The 17,151-nt window shown below is 40.0% G+C and overlaps 1 protein-coding gene and 1 pseudogene across 1 annotated transcript; both read right to left on the bottom strand.

Moving 5' to 3' along the window:
* Window positions 1-1,165: 1,165 nt before the first annotated feature.
* LOC127757021 (HIPL1 protein-like) lies at window positions 1,166-6,045 on the bottom strand. Its single transcript, XM_052282431.1, has 7 exons — window positions 5,721-6,045; window positions 5,457-5,620; window positions 4,165-4,953; window positions 3,859-4,075; window positions 3,082-3,260; window positions 1,865-2,106; window positions 1,166-1,732 (listed from the first exon to the last, which is right to left on the bottom strand). Exons 1-7 carry the CDS (start codon window positions 5,824-5,826, stop codon window positions 1,345-1,347), a joined length of 2,085 nt encoding a protein of 694 aa, XP_052138391.1. The 5' UTR covers window positions 5,827-6,045; the 3' UTR covers window positions 1,166-1,344.
* Window positions 6,046-10,263: 4,218 nt separating this feature from the next.
* Window positions 10,264-12,003, bottom strand: LOC127757647 (AAA-ATPase ASD, mitochondrial-like; annotated as a pseudogene).
* Between the last annotated feature and the right edge of the window lie 5,148 nt (window positions 12,004-17,151).

The raw sequence follows: 17,151 nt of genomic DNA, 5'->3' as shown, positions 1-17,151 counted from the left end.
GTACTGTCTTGTGTACTCTTATTTTCATAGTACGGTACAGGTGGAGCAAGTGAAGTCAACACAAGTTGTTGGACCAAACCCGTGCGTCCTCTCCATTTGGCACAACATCACGTATCCCATAAACACCTAAACCAAACCAAACATTCTGTAAATATATCTATTATATTATTAAAGGAATAGAAAAAGAAGCCTCCACGTTCGCTCCCATGGCTCAGAAATTCTCATATTGATCGGAGAAAAAAAATATTAAAAGACGAGTCTAAAGTCCATATATGAATATATACAATTTATAAATAACTAAAATTTGATATTAAAAATAATTAATAACTAACACGTATATAAAATACAATATGAATATTACACATTAGTAATTTTGTAAAGTTATTGCAAAATTTAAAATTATGTTGTCATTTTAATATATTTAAATAATATAATGAGAAAACATATATATGCTATTATATGAGAGAAAATATAAAGATGCTAGCCGCACAATCTGCGCGGGCCGCCATGCTAGTTTTTACGGTATCGTATGATTCAAAGTTTATATGTGAGTGAAAACTTAGGTTATGCCTAACGCTCCACGGTGAAGCACGATTCCAAGCGTCATGTTGGATTTGAATTAGAAAAGGAGACTTGTAAATAACTTTTGCTATTTCTTAATACAATGATGCGCTCCTTGCGTATTAAGAAAAATAGAAAAAGAGAAAGCACAATGACTCTGAGCATGTCATTGTGGCCTACAGGAGTCACGGTGGCTTGCGGGAGAAAAGAGCATAGAGGAGGTGGTCTATGGAGAGAGGAGAGAAGGGAGAATCTGCACCTTGTCATGAAGGGAATCCACCATTGACGAGTTCGGAAGACAAGCTGTTCAGAGGGTGGCTGAGGCCAGGCAGATTGCCATCACGCTGCCTTCCGCCTGCAATCTTTACCCAACCTACTGCAACATCCCTCCCACCGCTGCCTGCTAATACTACATCATGGACTAGTATAGTTATTGCAACATCCAGTATTATAAATGTATCAGTCACTACACCAGATGGAATCACCTTCAACTGGTAATAAACTGTCACATGCCACACTGTATCTGTACTGCACGTCGCCACTTATGGAATGATATACAATATATGTTACTGTATGATGAAATAAACTTCATTCACCTTGATAATGATGCAACCCTCTCTTGCATAACTGAAATACTGATTATTTACATACGGTTATCAAGACAGTGAGATTGTTCAGACAAAGGAAAAAGGAAAAAAGAGTGAGGAGGGGTGCATCAGGACTCAAATCATGACTTATATAGGAGTACTAGCTAACAGTGCAAGAGGCTTATTTTTGCAGTTGCTATCTTACCAAAACCCAGAACATAAGAACCGACAGCAGAAGCGCTCCCATCATCTGCTTGCCTGTCACTGATGCCGCTGACGAAGGCGTCGTCGTCCCAGTGTTCGTCGCAGGTTTCTCTGTTGGACAGGTGTAGCCGCAGAGGCTGGGCCGCACAACCCGGTAGACGCCCTTGCTCGACAGGACGTAGGTGTCCTTGTTGTTGTCCTCGCCAAACGAGTATATGTACCCAAGTGATGGGAGGGGGCTTCCAGCAGCAGTGTCACACGCTATAGGAGAACTCTTGGAGCAGCTGAAGGAGATCAGACTCGAGCTGTAGTTCCCGCTGCTCTCTGGAGCCTCTGTGCCGGTCCACATCGCTGATGCATACAGATCGGCGTATAGGTACCTGAAAACACATTGACAAAGACATCTTCTTGTTGTGATATGCAAATTTCAAGATTTTTCGCTGCTGCTGCTGCTGCACAAGATACTACTAGTTCAAGGCCATCTTTAAGTTCCAAAATAAAGCAATATGTACCTTCCGACCAAGCAGGGGTCGGTAGATCCTCGATAAACATTACCACCTATTATTGACGCAGATCCAATCTTCTTGTTGACATCAGAATGGCTGTAGCCCATGATAGGGGGAATGGCGTTTATGGAATTGAGGGAAGTGTTCCCTCCAGGTGCCGAAGGTGGATTGAAAACAAGTGGCCCCTCATATGCACGCCATCCATAGTTTCCACCCTTGGAGATCAAATCTACTTCTTCGTATTGATCCTATACACAGATTAAGGTCAAAATGCAAATGATGTACTGCATGCAAAGTGCACATAGTGGTCACATATCTTGACAATTTTACCAAATTTGATGAAATTAAGTTCTGTATGTCTTAGAAATACAAAAGCTTGCCTTCAGAAAAAGAAAGAAGAGAGCTAAATGTGAAGTCTGGAGAATGAACAGTTGAGTTCCATTAATATCGGCACAATATTAATGAGAAACGACCTGGATTCGAAGCTTCACCTCTTCTAATTATTTGATATTAGGTCATTCCCTAATATTTGCGTCTTTTTATATCAGCACAATGAATAATAGGCTTCTGTCTGCTACGTATCTATCCTGTCTTTATGCCTTTATCTGTAAATGCCTATCAAGTTCAGAATATTTTAAGTTCATGATCGAACTAGATTACATAGCTATACCTACACTTTTCAGTGTGCTTATCAGGTTCCTCGATGATGACTAGAAGTAATGCAGCCCTCAAGGTCAAGGATACCCAACTAACAAAAAACCAACCTTAAAGGGCATGACAAATTCCAATATACTCCCCTAAACCTGAACTACTGCTTGGTCCACCAAACCCCTTGAATTATTTTCTAAGCCACTAAGACTTGTCTCAAAGATGGTTTTGACTTTTGCCACCATATCTTCCACATACCTACTTTTTCCACTTGGCATCACGTCAGCACAGCACAGCCGATGTGGCAAAGCCTGATGGCGAGGCGGCCAAGATGGTAAAACCAACATCCAAGACTAGCCTCACAGGTAAAAGCAGTTTAGGGGTATTACTGAACGGGAAAAGGTTTAGGGGGCTAAGTAGACTGATACCATACTTTATGGAGTAAAATGGGCAATTTCCTTGAAAAGAAAAACTGATGAAGAACCACTATCTTTACTGAATCAATTGTTAACCAATAGTATTAAATTAAAAAGTAGCAAATTATCATGAGTTGCTCATATAATGCTGAATGTTACCTGACCAACATCGGCACAGTAGAAGTAGGAAGGCCTCGCGGAATCAAAGCTGCATCTCCATGGGTTTCTAAGACCCAATGCCCAAACTTCTGGTTCTAAGTCACTGTCATCAGTGTATGGGTTGTCTTTTGGAATGGAGTAGTTACCCCACAAGCTCTGGTTAGCAATTTCACTCTGTCCTGTAAAGGAAAAAAGGAACAAATTATCAAATATAGTACATGCTGATGCTCCATATATTGCTAATTGTTTGTCTTATGTGAGAGGAGATTTAAGTTTATCTTACAAACTACTTGCACTGGCAATAGAAACTAGTTTATCTTTATCCTACAAAATACTGGGTTTTAAATTTATATTGACAGGTGTCAATCGTCTACAAGGTTTAAACTATGACCATATGAACAACGTAACCTAATATTTTCATATGGAATGATAATACTGCCAGTTTGAAGATCCCGAAGAAGATTTGTACTCACCATTCAGCATCTTTGACTAAGCCATTCTTTAAAATGTGCCCAGTAGTAGTTTATTTATTGAACACAATTGGCCCAGAAGAGAGAAAATTATTGAAACAACACTGAAGGTGGTGATTAGGAGACACGATTGCCATTTTGTTTTGTAGTTCTGATGCCAACATTTAGAACTAAAATAAATAAGATGGGAAAAAAAAAGAGCAGCGATAGAGACACAAACATGGAATCTGAAGAGAATACAGGAAAGCAGTTCTGAATGGATAAATCAATCAACAAATGACAAAAGATGGCCCTCTGGAAGACTTACTTGGTGGATTATCAACATCAAGCCTCATAATTTTTCCCAGAAGCGACTTTTTGTTCTGAGAGAAATTAAAAGGGTCCCCCTTTCCTCCACCATCCCCCATCATGAGGTAGAGATATCCGTCAGTAGGCCCAAAGAGGATCTGACCTCCATGCTGAGACGTATAAGGCAGCCCCATGGTAAATATCCTTGTGACTTCAGATGGATCAGCAGACGTAACCTGACAAAAGTGAAAACTGAAGAATGTGCATGAATGGAGTATGAGGAATAACCAGACATGAATCGAGGAGGGTGTCCAGATGAGCAAACCTCGGAAATATTTGCTGAAGAACCTTTAGCGGAATATTCTGATACAACAACTTGATACTGGCATGGTTGAGCGCCATTATCCGTGCCAACCTTTGAGGGATCACAGCCGACATCAGAGTTACAAGAGCACCTACCAGAACAGCTGGGTGACTTTGTCCTATCACAGTTGTAAGAGGCAAAGAAGCGGCCATTGGTTGCAAAATTGGGATGAAATGCCATGCCCATGAGCCCAAATTGCGAATCAAAATGCACCTGATCGGTTAGATCAGCAAATGGGCTTGTCTCATCAAACTGCAGGATGCCTCCAGATCCCTGGTCAGGAACTGTTGCCAACCATATCTTCCCAGGTTGGCTGCCTAAGAAGATTCTATTGGAGCCATCAGGGTGAGGAGCCATGTTAAGGTATGATCCGTTGCCTATCCTCTCTAGGCATATCCCTTTCGGAGAGGGCGAAGGTGGAGTGGTGTTAAATGAGACAGAGTTCCCGCTGAAGCAAACAGATTGGTCATTAGGCGCACCGCCAAATGATTTGCAGAAGTCAGCTTCAGACTGCCAATCATCAGTAAGCTTGGATGATGAAGTGGGAAGTGGCGCGCCGCCTTGAAGCGGTGGCTGAAAGGGGGAGTTGGATATGGTCACATCTTTGCAAGTTTCCCAGACTAATTTGCAGTAGTCTTGTGTGGAGTCCTTTGATTGAGCAGAAGAGGATGAGGTAGAGTTGCACAGGAAAGGGATAGTCCGAATGTTTGGGCCGGCGTTGAACAGCTCAGCAGAATACGGATTGCATTTCTGAAAATGGAAGAGAGGGAAATTTGATACATAAATTAAAGAAAGTATCTGTAATTACATGAAGGTGGCATCTTCAATTACAGATACTCTCTTCAATTTATTTGATACATAAATTCAAATAAATTGAAAGAATTGCTGCACTCTTATATGATACATTACGGAAGGTGGTATCTTTGTAGTAACATGTTAGAAAGATGAGATATTAGTGGTGAGGCAATTTGATATGGCAGTGAATCAACTTGATAACATGAAAGAAAAGAAGCTCAGTTAAATTGTAAGTGAAGTTGAACTAGTGGTGGATGATCAGTATCTCTGTTTTTTTTTTTTTTGACATGAATGAATAATACAGTACTAGTATAGTAACTGAAAAGGAAAAGACAAGGCAAGCCAAATCTGGAGCAGGTTATCCATTCCAGTGAGGCAAAGCGGCGAACAGGTGTGTGGCGTGGCCCTCTGTGAGCGTGAGGTGAGGAAAGTAAAAAGCAGGGAAAGGAGGAGGGTACCGCGCAGAGGATGGGCTTGAGGAGGGCGGCGCAGGAGGCGTCGGAGACGTTGAAGGCATCGAACTGTTTCTGCAAAGTAGCGTCTGCGGCGGCGTCGCAGCAGCTGCTGCTACCCCGGGCGTAGGCGCAGAAGGCGAGCGTCTTGTTGAGCGCCACGGGAGGCCCTGCAGGGAAGAGCAAGAAGATCCTTGATTGAGCAAGCACACTACACTAGCTAGTATCATCATTCTCATTCATTCAAATGTAGTAAGTGACTAGACTGACTGGAGTCCGTGCATAGCGGCATGGCACGGGAGGCGGGAAGGAGCCAGCCGCCGCCGCCGAAGCAGACGACGACGAAGACGAGGAGGAGCCCGCGGCGGCGCAGCATCTCTGTCTCCCTTGCCGGAGCCCGGAGGTGTGAGATTGAATGGTGGATGCAGTAGCAATGGCACTATCTCCCTCTCTCTCTCTCAAGTAGGAGTAGTCAAGTGGATGGAGGAGCTCAACTGTTGACTTGTGCTGGTGCGAGCTGCGGCTCCTTCGGTCCTTCCTTCTCACCAACTCTATCTCTCTCATCGTCTCCACTCGCCATGGCATTTGCTTACCATTTTCTCCACAAGGTCGATCACGACATCGACATGTTTGGTTTTTATATTCTATTAATTCATCTAGTGCTGGTACTAAGAAAAATTATTTGCCACGATCCCAAACACTACTGTCACATTAGCCCCCATTTCCTCCACATATGCCATCTCATATAATAATATTAAGTCGACGAAAGTTCTAAATACTAATTTAATAACATATGGAATGGTCCCATCATCACTTCATAACACATGTCATGATGTTAACCCAAATTTCACCCGCAAACCCATTGTATGAAACAAACATCCCACTCCTTCTGTCCCAAAATATAAGCACTTTTAAATTTTGACATGGTCTTCGATATAATACTTTGACCAATAATATCCATAAAAGTAAGATGTTTTAAATAAAAAGAGTTGCATATTGTGATAGTTTGTTTAATGATAAATCTAGTAACATCGGGAGTATTTGCAAACGAAAAGTAATTTGTGAATAAAACTTTTATATACATGTTCTTAGCGATCTAAAAGTAAAGGCTGAAAAATAAACTTAGATGAAAAAAATCTCAAAATCAGCTTTAAATTTAAGGTTGAAAATTCAAATTTTGGCTAATAAGTATAAGCATAAGCAAAAAGATGACTAATATCAATTTTACATGATTGATCTTTTTTATTTTTTTGTGTATTAATAGTCAAAGTTACAAATTTTACATGCTAAAAATAATTATATTTTGGGACGGAGGGAGCAGCTAGGACTGCCATGTAGGAGTACTCCAGGAGTAGTGTACTACTATTGGATTTTTGGATTGCAACTGTTCATCATAGCCTAATCCGTGGGTTTTTCAAATTTTGATTTTTCGATATACTTCTACATTTCTGCTGTGTTATTGCTGTCAATTATCTACAACTTACTATATGCATGTGTTACTAACCATCCAACCTGTACGATCGAATTTGACAAGTGAAAAGTATATACATGTTTCATGTAAAAAAAAAAGTATATACATGTCACATAGGAGTACTTGGTTAGCAAGGCCGGCGTAAAAATCAAATGGCCGACGTTAGTATTCCGTATCTTGGTGTTGTTGGTCCACCGCACCTAACGTGACACGCCCGCAGATATCGGCAAAACAACTAGTATAGTTAACCAAAGAAAAAAAACTGATGATAAAGTCATAAAAGACAACATAAGTTTTGACTAGGAAAGCCCGTGCGCGATTATTTTGAGCACATGTTTCTTTGGTAAACAGGAATCAGGTGAAATTTTTTATAATGTATCAATAAGATTGAGCCATGATGCGGGTTGTCTCAGGTCCTAAATAAACGCGGATACTTAAAAAATTTGTTGGGAAGGTAAATTCGCATCTCTTACGACCTACACAACCTTTGATCTTTTGGCACGAAAGCAATCTGCTTGGCTTTACATCCATTACAAGGTATCATTTCTAATACATCTGTTGGACAAGCTCGTACATATTGAGTGCATACTAATATCCTATATATGTATCATAAAATTTTATGGATGTTGAGGGACTGACTCTGACGTGGGTACCATCCAAATCAACAAGCCCATCCCATTGGTACATCCGTAACTTTGAAATCTTTGCATATTTTTAGGGCCACTTTACAACACACTATTCTTTATAAAGTTTGTAAACAAATTAAATATTCCACACTAGAGAGGGTTGGGTTTGTAAAAGAGGTAGAGGAATAAATTAAAATAGGATTGGGCCGCAAATTTTATCATTATTAGCCTTGGGGAAAAATCATTAATATTAGCCTTTGGGCCCAAAATTTCGTGAGTATATCACTCTGGACCAAACTTTCTTGAGATTAACCTTAGGCCCCAAAATGCGTGATCCTTCAAGCCAATCATGAGCATCAACTCACAAAATTATAGGCCAAAGACTAGAACTCACGAAATATTTTATCCTAAGGTTAATATTCACAAATTTAGTGCTGAATGATCTGTGTGCTAATACTCGTGCAATGTTGGGCTACAGAAAAATATTCATGCATTTATTCTCAAAGGTCATTACTCATCAATTTTGGCAAAGGCTACAACTCTCGAAATTATAGGCCAGAGGCTGAAACTCGCGAATTTTTTTTGTTCTGAGGTTGATATCCATGGTTTTTTGCGCAACGATCCTGTTGATACACATGAATTTTGGGTCGGAAAAAATATTTATGTTTTCTTCAGATATTAGGGCAATCCCAACCCTCCACTTAGGATGATGTCTATGGCATTAACTACATTGCCATGTAGGACTTTTAGCTTATGTGGCACTATATTAATTAAGAGAGAGAGTGAAGAGAGGAAGAATCTGGGTCTCATGCAAGACACAGCTTTAACACGAGAACCTATGCACTAGACACTATCAAGTTTTGCATTGGGAGAGAATAGTGTCTTTATAATAGATGAAGAATAAATATGATTGGTAGAGAAGAGGGATGATGTATTTATTAAGGGCCCATTTTAAGAAATCATGGGTTGTAGAGTGTAGTTTCTATTGTGATATCTTAGAGCAAGGATAATAATAGAGCTCACTTCCTACTATTAGCCAATCTTAAAGTCAACACATATAATAGATTAGCTATAAGGTTGACTACAATTTTCTTCTCCTCTCTCTATCTCTCACTTATACATTAATTGTATTTGTCTTGTAGCTTGTGTTAAGCTAGCTCTTGCATGAGAGCCAACACCCTTAACTTTTTGTTACATCTCTCCTCCACATAAGTTTATAGTAGGCTTATAGCTCACTATTATACTTGCTCTTATTGACATGGCATCATAGACACTACTTATGGACATTATGAGTTGGGATTGCCCTTAGTACCTGTGTATTTTAGCTTAATGGTATAATTCATGGGACTATAAACCAAAGGCTAAAAATCAGGGATTTTTTTCCTAAGGTTAATGTTCACGAATTCTGTGCGCAACAAATGCAAAACTAATTCTTGTGACACTTTTGGCCGACGGGGAATATTCATGCATCATTTCCAAAGGTTAATACTAATCAATTTTCACTTAAGGCTATTACTCACAAAATTATAGGCCAATGGCTAAAAGTCTTGAATTTTTTTTTTGCTCATAAGCTTAAAATGCATGAATTTTCTGTACAACGATACTAATGCTAATATTCATGAAATTTTGGGCCGGAGAAGAATATTCATTTGTTTCTCAAAGGTTAATACCCATTATTTTTAGCTGAAGGGTACATCTCTTGAAATTATAGGCCAAAGTCTATTAAATGAAATATGCCATGCCTGCATTATTACTTACCACCTGTATCTCTACAGGAAATGGAAAACTGAAAATAACAGTCCTTTCTATGGTCTATACTAAATTACTTGGTACGAAGGCACATCTTGCTCACCATTTCAAAGTTTATATCTATGGTTCCAGAAATGAAATTGCTATTCTTGATTCAAACAAGACATTGATTTGTTTCCTATTTATAGAGTAAAAATGTTCCTTTTTATCTTGTGCACTTTGATGTGCAAAGACCAGCACCTACTATACCTACAATGGTGGCAATATTTCATTTTTCTTTAATGTTTTTTCTACTTTGGTTTCACTTGGATTATCTTTTCAAATATCGCTCAAACCTCACGAACTTCATTTTGATTTGATTTTTAAAAAAACTTTTTTTTACTAGAATGCTGCTGAGAACTCACGATTTTTTTTCCAAGGTTAATATCAATGAATTTTGTGCACAACGAGCCAAATGCTGATACATGTGTATTTTGAGCCAAAGAAAAACATTCATGTATTTTTTTTCAAAAAAAAAAGATAATACTCATGAATTTTGGCTAAAGGGTATAACTCATGAATTGAAATACAAGTTAAAGGATAAATCATGAAATTATTGTTTCGAAGGATAAAAAAAACATGAAATTTTAGAGGAAAATATGTATTCGTTTTCTCTGAAAGGTTAATACTCATCGATTTTCTCTGAAAGGTATAACTCATGAAATTATACGACGACGGGTAAAGCTCATGAAAAATAGTTCATCAAGATGACACTCTGCATTTAGTTCAGTAAAGCTAGAACTTCTTGAGTATTAACTTAGGGCTAGATGCGGGATTATTAGCTTTAAACCCAAAATTTTATGGGTATATGCCTTTGGCCCAAAATTTCAGTACTTCAACCTTTTGACCAAAAAATTTGGAGAATTGCCCTTCGAGGACGAGGATGAGGCCGTTGGGCGAGGAGACTGAGGGTCCCATGTGGCAGAGAGTGGATATCATCTTGTACCGATCTTAATACAAAAGGAAAATAAACGATGTAGGCTATACATGGCCCAAGTAAGGCCTTCTTCTCACTTGCGAAAACCAAACACAAGCCCATGTCAACTCCAATGTACTTGTATAAAAATAAGCCCAAGATCACATCATGGCTGGGCTGGCCCAAAATGAAATTTTAAATTTATTATTGCTACTACTTTTCCTTCATGTCCTTTGGATCCTTGTCAGAGTCGTCTTTGATTTCTTCGTCCGCCTTCTTCTTCCCGGCGGCTGCGGCTGCGGCTGCGGCTTTGCTCAGCGCCGCCTCCTTAGCCTCGTGGAGCGCCTTCACCAGCCTCTCCAGGCAGGCGTCCACGTCTTTCGTCTTTGACCTCGGCATCAGGTTCTCCGCCACGTCCGCCGGCGACATGTCCGCCTCCTCCAGCAGCCGCCGTATCTCTCCGAACAGCTCGTGCTGCTCCACGCCCAGGTAGTTCTTGGCCAGCACCTTGAACGACTCGAAGCAGCAGTAGGACATCTCGATGTGCATGTCCATCCTGCCTCGCCGGATCAGCGCCGGGTCCAGCTTCTCCTTGTGGTTCGTCGTGAAGATGATGATCCGCTCGCCGCCGCACGCCGACCACAGCCCGTCGATGAAGTTGAGCAGCCCCGACAGCGTCACCTTCTTCTCCTCGTCATCGTCGCGGGCCCAAGGTGGCGTCATCTTCTTCTTCTTCTTGTCCTTTTTCTTCTTCTTGCGCTTGCCGGTGAGGTCGATGGAGCAGTCGATGTCCTCGATGACGATGATCGACTTTCCGGTGGTCTCGATGAACAGCCTCCGTAGCTCGGTGTTGCTCTTGACTGCCGTCAGCTCGAGGTTGTAGACGTCGTAGTCTAGGAAGTTTGCCATGGCGGCGATCATGGTGGACTTGCCTGTGCCGGGTGGCCCGAACAGCAGGTAGCCGCGTTTCCACGCCTTGCCGACGGAGGCGTAGTATTCCTTGCCGTCGCGGAACATGTCGAGGTCGTCGATGATCTCCTGCTTCCGGACGGGGTCCATGGCGAGCGTGGCGAAGGTGGAGGGGTGCTCCAGCTTGACGTGGCTCCAGACGCGGGCGTCGTCGTAGGCAGACCAGTCGGCGCTGGGGTTGTTGGTGAAGAGGCGGCGCTGGCGGTTGCGGACGGTGACGGCGCGGCCCTCGGCGAGGACGTGGGGAAGGTAGGCGTTCTCGACGAGCGCGGCGGTGGCGGCGGTGGAAGGTGAGGCGGTAGCTGCGGCGCTCGGCGTTGCGCGGGGACCAGGTGATGACGTTGGCGCTGGGGAGCGCCTTGGTCTTGCGCCACCACATGGTGGCGCCGCGGAAGTCGTCGGCGACAGCCTCGTGGTCGTCGACGGCGAGGGCCATGCGATCGGCGCCCTCGGCGAGGTCGGTGCGGAGGCGGCGGGCGTTGGCGGCGCAGGGGGAGGCGCCGAGGTAGGCCTCGACGGCGAAGAAGGACTCGCAGCGGGAGAAGTAGTGGGAGGACTTGTCGTCGATGGTGATGGTGGCGTAGGGGGAGAGGAGGGCGTGGAGGCGGGCGGCGAGGGCGGCGAGGTGGTCCTGCAGCTGGAAGGGGATGTGCTCCTGCACCATGGACAAGAGGAACAGAAGGCTCGCCGCCGCCGACCACAGCGCCGGCCATCCAAACCGCTCGCCCTCCGCCGCCCCCGCTGTCGTCATCACCATTAATTCACTAGTTGTTTTGTGTCAGCCTGCGTATCCTATCTATCTATATATATATCCTGAGCGGTGATGATATCTCTACTGCATTGTGTTGGATCGAGTCAAGTCGATTCACCCAACATCAATATATATATAACAGAGAGAGAGAGAGCTAGCGTGCATATATATTTTTTCTTAAGTTAGTTTGTACTTTGTACCAGCATGTGTGAAAATCAAAGTCATTCCGTCCTAATTTACTTTATTTGCATTTCTTTTTACTCCACAAAGCAAGCTCTAGTGATGTGTACTGAGACTACGACTGATGACGACGAGCATATACATCGATCAGACTATTCAAAATAGGCATCGATCGTCATGCATGCCAGCTAACAAGTTTGATACGGCTGTGTAGTTACTGCTGTGATTACCATTGATTGACGAGCTGTCATACTGTCATGTATAGCTCTTTTGATCACTCATACATCATTTCAGTTACCAAAACCATTTCAAGATTAATTAGTATAGAATAAGTTATTAATTATATAGACGTACAAGCCATGCATGCACTGTTCATTTTACAGTTTACACCATATTCATGTTAACGATGGAGAGGATATATGCCCAGATTACTTGTGGTGGCTCCACTAAATTTTCTTATCAAATTAAGTTAACTATTGCATGGTCTCTAGTGAACCCCACCAGTTGATTCATTTTCAGTATATATAGTACCATGCATCTTTCTGAATTTCTAGGAACTTTCAGCTGAGTAGCTATGATGCATCATGTATATATGGTCGCATAGTCCTGCTTACGTAATACACGTAGTAGCTAGTTTATTAGTAGATGTTACTACCATATGCATGCATGCTTGGAAACTTGGTCCCCAAGTTAGTTGATTAACTTTAGTCCACATGTTCCTTACTCGTTAAGAATATATAGGAGTAATATAATCTGGAGGCTTTATTATTAATTAACAATTCTGTGGAGAAAAGCTCGGCTAATGTACTTCTTTGCACGGAACAATATATAATATGAGTTGAGTTAGGACTAGTGTTATTTCAAATAGAACCATATGAACCGCTATAAGATACTTCTTCTATCTCATAATATAAACATTTATGACTACTTGTTTGACCCATACATGCCTTCAGTCGTCACAGCAGGCGGGACATCCGCTTTCCACCTGATAGAATGAGAACGAGGAAGATGATTAATCTGCTTTCTGTGAACAAGTACACCGGATCAATGACGATATAATACGGCCAGCCTCATTCCAAGCACGTAGGCGATATAACTATTCCCAGCATGTCTCGATGGTGGTCAATACTAGGAGTGTATGCAGGTAAGCCACGAACCCATTTATCGATCAGAATAAACGGGTTTACATCTTATTTTTCTTCTTTGTCGTTATTGAATCCCTTGCACATTGTAGCATCTTCACAACCCATATGTGTGTGAAACTAAAAGATGATCGAGCTAATTATATGATGGATCCTCCACCAGCTAATTGAGCAGCAGTACGTAATGATGATAGTGACTGCCGGGAAAGTATCTCAAACAATTTATTATATACTAAAAGTCCATTAAACTTCCTACAAATGCTCCCAAGCCATCACGTGGCGCTCTAATAAATTAGAGAAATCTAAAAAAATCTGAAAAAAAATAAAACATCCAACCGTTAATTTTCACTTAAGATGGTGGACCCATTATTCTTCACCATTAGATCTATTTTAGAAAAAATCCTAAAACCCAATCCATAATCTCCTCCCACCCCAACCCCACCACCTCACGTACGTACATGACCTCCTCTCCCCTTCACGTACGTACGTACATACATCTCTCCCTCTCATGTCCTTCCTTCCTTTCGTCTTGCCATTTACCTTTCAATCTACCAATTTTCTACCTAGCAAAGTTCAATATGTAAATAAAAGCAAATCATCTAAATGATTATAATTTTTACAATATATTTTATTTATCTACATTGGCCATGTTTGGATATACAAGAATATATCATTTGGAAAAAAACTCCTATCTTTTACATGAAAAATAAAAAGTAATTAAATATTAAATTAATAACATATATCTGATCTTCGCTCCTCTCTCCTTGCTCACTTTCTCCTCCCTATTTTTTAGCTCGCAACTCAGTATACAAATAAAAAGAGTAAATTTCACAATACTATTTCTATCTATCTATCATATGCTCTCTCCATCCCAGAATGTAACAACCTAGGATAGGATGAGACCTATGCTAGGACAATGTATATGGATATGAGCTAGGATGGGTCTCATCCTATCCTAGGTTGTTACATTCTAGGACGGAGGCAGTACTAAAATTCTATTAAACTTCCTATTAATGATACTAAGCCACCACGTGGCGCTCTAATAAATTAGAGAAATCCAAAAAATTATGAGAGAAAAGCAAAACATCTAAGATGAACTACCAAACCTAAGGCAGCTAAGGTGATTTACCAAGGTCATCGCGAGTGTCGCAGCAGTACTGATTTGCCAAGGTGAAGATGAATCAAATCATCAGTGTATAATGGTTTGTTTTGTTAATAACATGAAAACAAATTGAAGGTGTGGTGATAGAAAAAAAAAAGAATCAAGCACCGAGGTTTGAACCATTGGATCCATCCTTTTGTTTTCTTATGTTAGTGAAAAAAACCACATCTTTCCAACTCTCTTCGGTTCATCACGTTATCTATGTACATATATATATACACACACGTACATCGGTACGTGTATTGACACCCCTACACCATCCTAATTATGCAAGTCTCTCCTTCCTTCTGTTCTATCTCTTATTTTTATGCAATATTAATTATCTCTTATTTTCATGCAATATTAGTTAGACGATTAGACCAACTTTAATAAGAAAACAAATCCCTTTCACCTCCACCATTCTCCGTATTGTCACGACCATCATTTTTTTAGAAATTTCTTTACTTTTTGATTTATTTAAATTGTTACTTAATTTATAATTAAAGCAACCTATATTTCTCATATTTTTGCTATATATGAAAATACGTCGTATGACCTAGAACATATCCTTTATATAACAACCAAATAGTAATGAAATATCAATCTATATATTAAATACTAAAAGTCTATGAAACTTGCTACAAACGCTCTTAGTGGATTCCTGCAAAAACTTTTTCTCCCTGCACGGAAAATGAGGTAGCTCATCAACGCATGATTAGTTAAGTATTAGCTTAAGAAAACTTGAAAATGGATTAGTATGAATTTTTACGATAACTTTTATATATAATTCTTTTGTAAAAAAAATGCACCATTTAACAATTTGGAAAGCGTGCATGTGAAAAATAAAGGAGTAGATGTTGGGAAAGTTGGAGAAAGAACACAGTGGCCACCACGTGGCACTCTAATAAATTAGTGTAATTCCAAGAAATTTTGAGAGAGAAACAAAAGTCTAACAGTCGGTTTTCATTTAATCTGGTGAACCCATTTATTTTCAACCATGAATCATTTTGTAAAATACCCTTATCCCCTGCTGGCCCTACAAATGCTCACATACTCGGTTTGAAAAAAAAGTATGCACATATTCTGTTATCATGGCGCAACACACCTCTTCTCTTCTGTAAGGTGGTTAATTGAGATAGAAACCTACCATATAATATTTCTTGGATGAATGAGAAACATTAGGCACATGCCTTCGTGTGGCTTCCACCACACATGCAAAGAAACGCAAGCATGTAATCCAATCCCTCCGTGACTCCCACCCGTGCCCTCTAATCCCCTTCCAAATTCTTAATAGACAACCGATTAGAAGGAGACATAGCTTAATGGTATAAATAAAACACATTATCAGTAATAGTAGTTTTCCATGATTTACTTAAAAAAAAGAGACCCTAAACATTCGACAAAAACAATAACACTTCAATTTTAATTTACACTTAATTTATTAAAAATTATTTCTTAATAAAATAAGTCGACCTTCTTTCTCGATAACGTGGACAGATAATTACTCATAGGGATGAATTAAATATTTTATTGCATAAAACAAACAAATATCTTATAAAAATTATCAAAGCAATATCGTTGAAAAACATTCGTAGAGAAATACTACTTTTGAAATTTGAAGCGTAGCATGTACTGCCTGGTTAATATTTCAATCTTATAAGTTTCTTGAACACATATTACGACACATACCCACGCATACGCGCGGGCTACCTTCCTAGTTATATAAAAATTTCATAAAAAAATATAAGCTAGACTATGGTAATATAAGACATGTAAGTCTAAATTCGATCGACATATAAAGAAACAAAAATAACAAATTCTATTTGCGTTGTACATGTACTATTTACTACCTGATTTTATTATTTTTGTTTCTCTAGTTGTGGATCAAATTTAGTCCTGCATGTTTGTGTATAGATTTATATAATCACAATAGATGTTACTAATATTTTTAAATTTTTTCTATAACTATTTGAGTTGCATGCAAATGTTCTATGATACCTGGTGTAGAAAATCCTTGTCTAGTGACTGCCGGTTTGTCAATTACACAAACAGCCCATCGTCCACCGCACGAGAGAGAAGTGGCGGAACGGAAGCGGAACTAAACTAGCTCGGGTATAGAGTGGAGGAGCCGGAGTGGGATTTTTAATCATTTAAAAAACTCATTAATTGCATGTAAACTAAATATCCTCTCTGTTAATTTGCTTTTGATCATCGTATTGATTACTCCTACCAAGGATGGAGCGAAGATAAATATATATAAGCTATTGGGAGAGTGGATTTTAAACTCTTGAAGGAATGTCCCGTTGTTGTTTGTATGTTACTCAAATAGTTATGAAAAAATTATAATTATATTAACGTGTGATATATCACTTCATATACATCCATATTAAGTTCAACATCTACATGTTGCAACGGATATATGTTAACTAGCTATAGTTTAATTTACTTTTTCGTTGCGATATTTAGAAGTTGAATTTGAACTTACATGTTTGTGGAATGATATATCATATATTAATACATCTTCTCAAAATATTTTAAATCTTTTTATAACCATTTAAGTGACATACAAACAACGCTGAGAGAACATCCAATCGAGAGCTTAGAATAATTTCTCTACAAGAAGAGAGTGGACATCATCATTTTCCACAACTAAGGCTTCTCCACAACCAAACATAAGACAAACAACACATAGAGTGTACATATAAACAAGTCCAAGA

This window comes from Oryza glaberrima, chromosome 12 (assembly GCF_000147395.1).
Source record: "Oryza glaberrima chromosome 12, OglaRS2, whole genome shotgun sequence".
In the NCBI taxonomy this organism is placed as follows: Eukaryota; Viridiplantae; Streptophyta; class Magnoliopsida; order Poales; family Poaceae; genus Oryza; species Oryza glaberrima.
The sequence above is the reverse complement of the archived record's forward strand: the minus strand, read 5'-3'. Positions and strand labels throughout refer to the sequence as shown.

Coding starts and splice junctions, on each gene's coding strand:
- LOC127757021 (XM_052282431.1), bottom strand. CDS start 5,826: ATGCTGCGCCGCCGCGGGCTCCTCCTCGTCTTCGTCGTCGTCTGCTTC. Junction 4,954..5,456: donor TCAAGCCCATCCTCTGCGCG/GTACCCTCCTCC, acceptor TTCCATTTTCAG/AAATGCAATCCGTATTCTGC. Junction 3,261..3,858: donor TGATGTTGATAATCCACCAA/GTAAGTCTTCCA, acceptor TTTCCTTTACAG/GACAGAGTGAAATTGCTAAC.